This window comes from Macrobrachium nipponense, chromosome 30 (genome assembly GCF_015104395.2).
Source record: "Macrobrachium nipponense isolate FS-2020 chromosome 30, ASM1510439v2, whole genome shotgun sequence".
Lineage (NCBI taxonomy): Eukaryota > Metazoa > Arthropoda > Malacostraca > Decapoda > Palaemonidae > Macrobrachium > Macrobrachium nipponense.
In genome coordinates this window covers 61,550,423-61,552,922 of record NC_087218.1, presented here as the reverse complement: position 1 = coordinate 61,552,922, position 2,500 = coordinate 61,550,423, and the positions used below count along the sequence as shown (strand labels likewise).

Genomic DNA, 2,500 nt, shown 5'->3' with positions numbered 1-2,500 from the left:
GAGTAAAAGGTTTCCCCCCAAAAAAATTAAGTGTTTATGAAGTCCCAAGAATTTCGTTACGTTGGAACTAATATAATCATTCACACAAATAAATATATATATATATATATATATATCTATATATATATATATATATATATATATATGTGTATGTATGTATGTATGTATGTATGTATGTATGTATGTATGTATGTATGTATGTATGTATTTCAAATATTAAACCCCAAATAACCATTAGTGTCAGATCCACTCCCCCGATATGAATAATAGGTGTATCAGCGATAGGCTGGGATTCGAATTTGTGTCGTCTTGCATTAAAACCAAAATGCATAGGATCGAGTCGTAGCCAGAGTTGGAAAACTTATTTTTAATTACTTTTGGGTGTAAGTTACCCCCAAGGTGAATTACACTCGATATGAAGTTATACTTCTGGCTTTCATACACAGACACACTCACAATATAGATATCTCAGTTCAGTCACTTAATAATACAAGAAACTTTTCAGTTGACTGAGATAATAGTTGAAGTGATGAATGTCAACTTGGCAGTATCAATTATAGGGACCGCGGAGGATGTAAAGAAGCAACGGAAAATTTGAAGCATACATATTTTTCTATGTAGGCCGGTGGGTTGGGTCATTTCATGCCCTGATCTATGTCAAGATTGATAGAAATGAGGAAAGACTGTTTATTATTTGAATTAGTATGTATGGCGTATTGGTCTGTGGTGATAAAGTAAGAATTGACTGACTGACAAGGACAGTAAGAACTTGGCGCAGTGTGTAGAAAATGGCAGCAGACCTGTGGAGTCTTGTCACGAAGCCCGAGAAACCGCAGTGTGTGTGTGTAGGTGTGGATGAGAGGATTTTGTGGATAAGTGGAAGAGACACCACTTGTCTACTTACATCTGGTGAACGTCAATGAGGCCGTAGCCTACTGGTACCGTCACAAATTTTCGGTTTTTCATCCTGGCAAGGGCCAAAAGCGTTTCCAGTTCGGCGAGGCGCTGATCACTCACCCGTTTTTGTCTGCAGATGAAGAGAGGAAAAGGTAATGAGCAAAGATTTATGTTACACTGAATTATGTCACTATATGAAGTGAAGAACTTTTCGCGAGATCGCTGCTTGTAAGATTGAACCATGAAGGATTTTGTCTAACGTATTCGTTATCATTATTATTGGCATATACTGAACAGTTCAAATCAATAACTAATTTGCATAGCAAGCTACCTACTGGGATTTGTCGCTGGTCACTCATACTCTTCATGACGTAAATAATCATTTAACGAAATTGCTACTCACCTGTGACTAGGTCGGGCAGTCACCGGAGTGGTTAAGAGAGCGCAGGAAACGACCAGTAAAAGGCAACACTTCATGACCATCGTCAGTTCCTGTAATAAACATTTTAGGTTTTAATATTTAAAAGTTAGAATGAATGTGTTACGTGGCATGACAAAATAGATAAACGTCTGTGAAGAGAACTTGCAAGAGGGCAAGATAAAAACAGTCTAGGATGAAAACATTAAAATGTTGTAGGTTATGTATATAAATGAATGATATGATGGCATACAAAATGAGCATAAGAGCAGGTAAAACTGACAAAACATTGAAATATACAATTTAACAACGCATGGAATGGCAAGGGCGTTGGGCAAACAAGTAATGCTGCCCGCTGTGTCGTTACAACCGTCAGGCGCACTGGCGTCAAGTACCCTGCCCGGTCTTGGTGCAATGGAAAAAGGTCATGATGATAATCCTCTACTACGTAGATAGGCTTTAGAATAAAGACCGCGAAGAAACGGAAAATTGATTGAAAGCTCTGGCTACTGCTAATGTGAACAAGTAACATAGAATTTCAGGTCCCTTTTATGTCATAGGGGATTTGTGATCAGAGAAAACGAGCAAAATAATCATCCTCGTTCCTTTCTGCTGTTGTGTTATTTATGTTTGCGAAAAGAGTGAACTGGTGTAAGAAATCTTTTTTCTTGTTTCCTCATTTTTCAACGGTAGTTGTCCTAGCCCCTCAGTGACGTGGTCGGTATGGTGTTGGCGTGCCATCTCGGTGGCCGCGAGTTCGATTCTCGGGCATTCCATTGAGGGGTCAGAGATGTGTATTTCTGGTGATAGAAATTCACTCTCGACGTGGTTCGGAAGTCACGTAAAGTCGTTGGTCCCTTTGCTGAATAACCACTGGTTCCTGCAACGTAAGAACACAATACGAACGAACGAACGAACGGTAGTTGTTCTGTACTTAGTAATGAAAGCCTTCAGGAATATGAAAACCTCCCCAATTCAAAGTTCATCTTAATGTGTAAACAAGCCAGTGCAGTACTAATATCATATGGCTGGGGTATTTATAGCCCAAATTGACGTTTTATGCGACCTTTAAAACCTACGTGGCTTCTGTCAGTGGTGCTTTGTAAAGTTTATGTCTTTAATTACATATTGTTACTGATACAGCAGCAGTAGTAGGAATTTCTATGATTTTTACAGTCTCTATTA

At 38.8% G+C, this 2,500-nt stretch overlaps 1 protein-coding gene across 1 annotated transcript in view; it reads right to left on the bottom strand.

The window, feature by feature from the left end:
• The window catches only part of LOC135202566 (uncharacterized), a 35,970-nt gene that overhangs the window by 12,896 nt on the left and 20,574 nt on the right, over positions 1–2,500 (bottom strand). Inside the window, exons 2-3 of the mRNA XM_064232059.1 lie at positions 1,301–1,389; positions 905–1,027 (exon numbers count right to left, since the gene is read on the bottom strand). Coding sequence (XP_064088129.1) covers positions 905–1,027; positions 1,301–1,389 — 212 coding nt within the window. The remainder of the gene's footprint in view (positions 1–904; positions 1,028–1,300; positions 1,390–2,500) is intronic.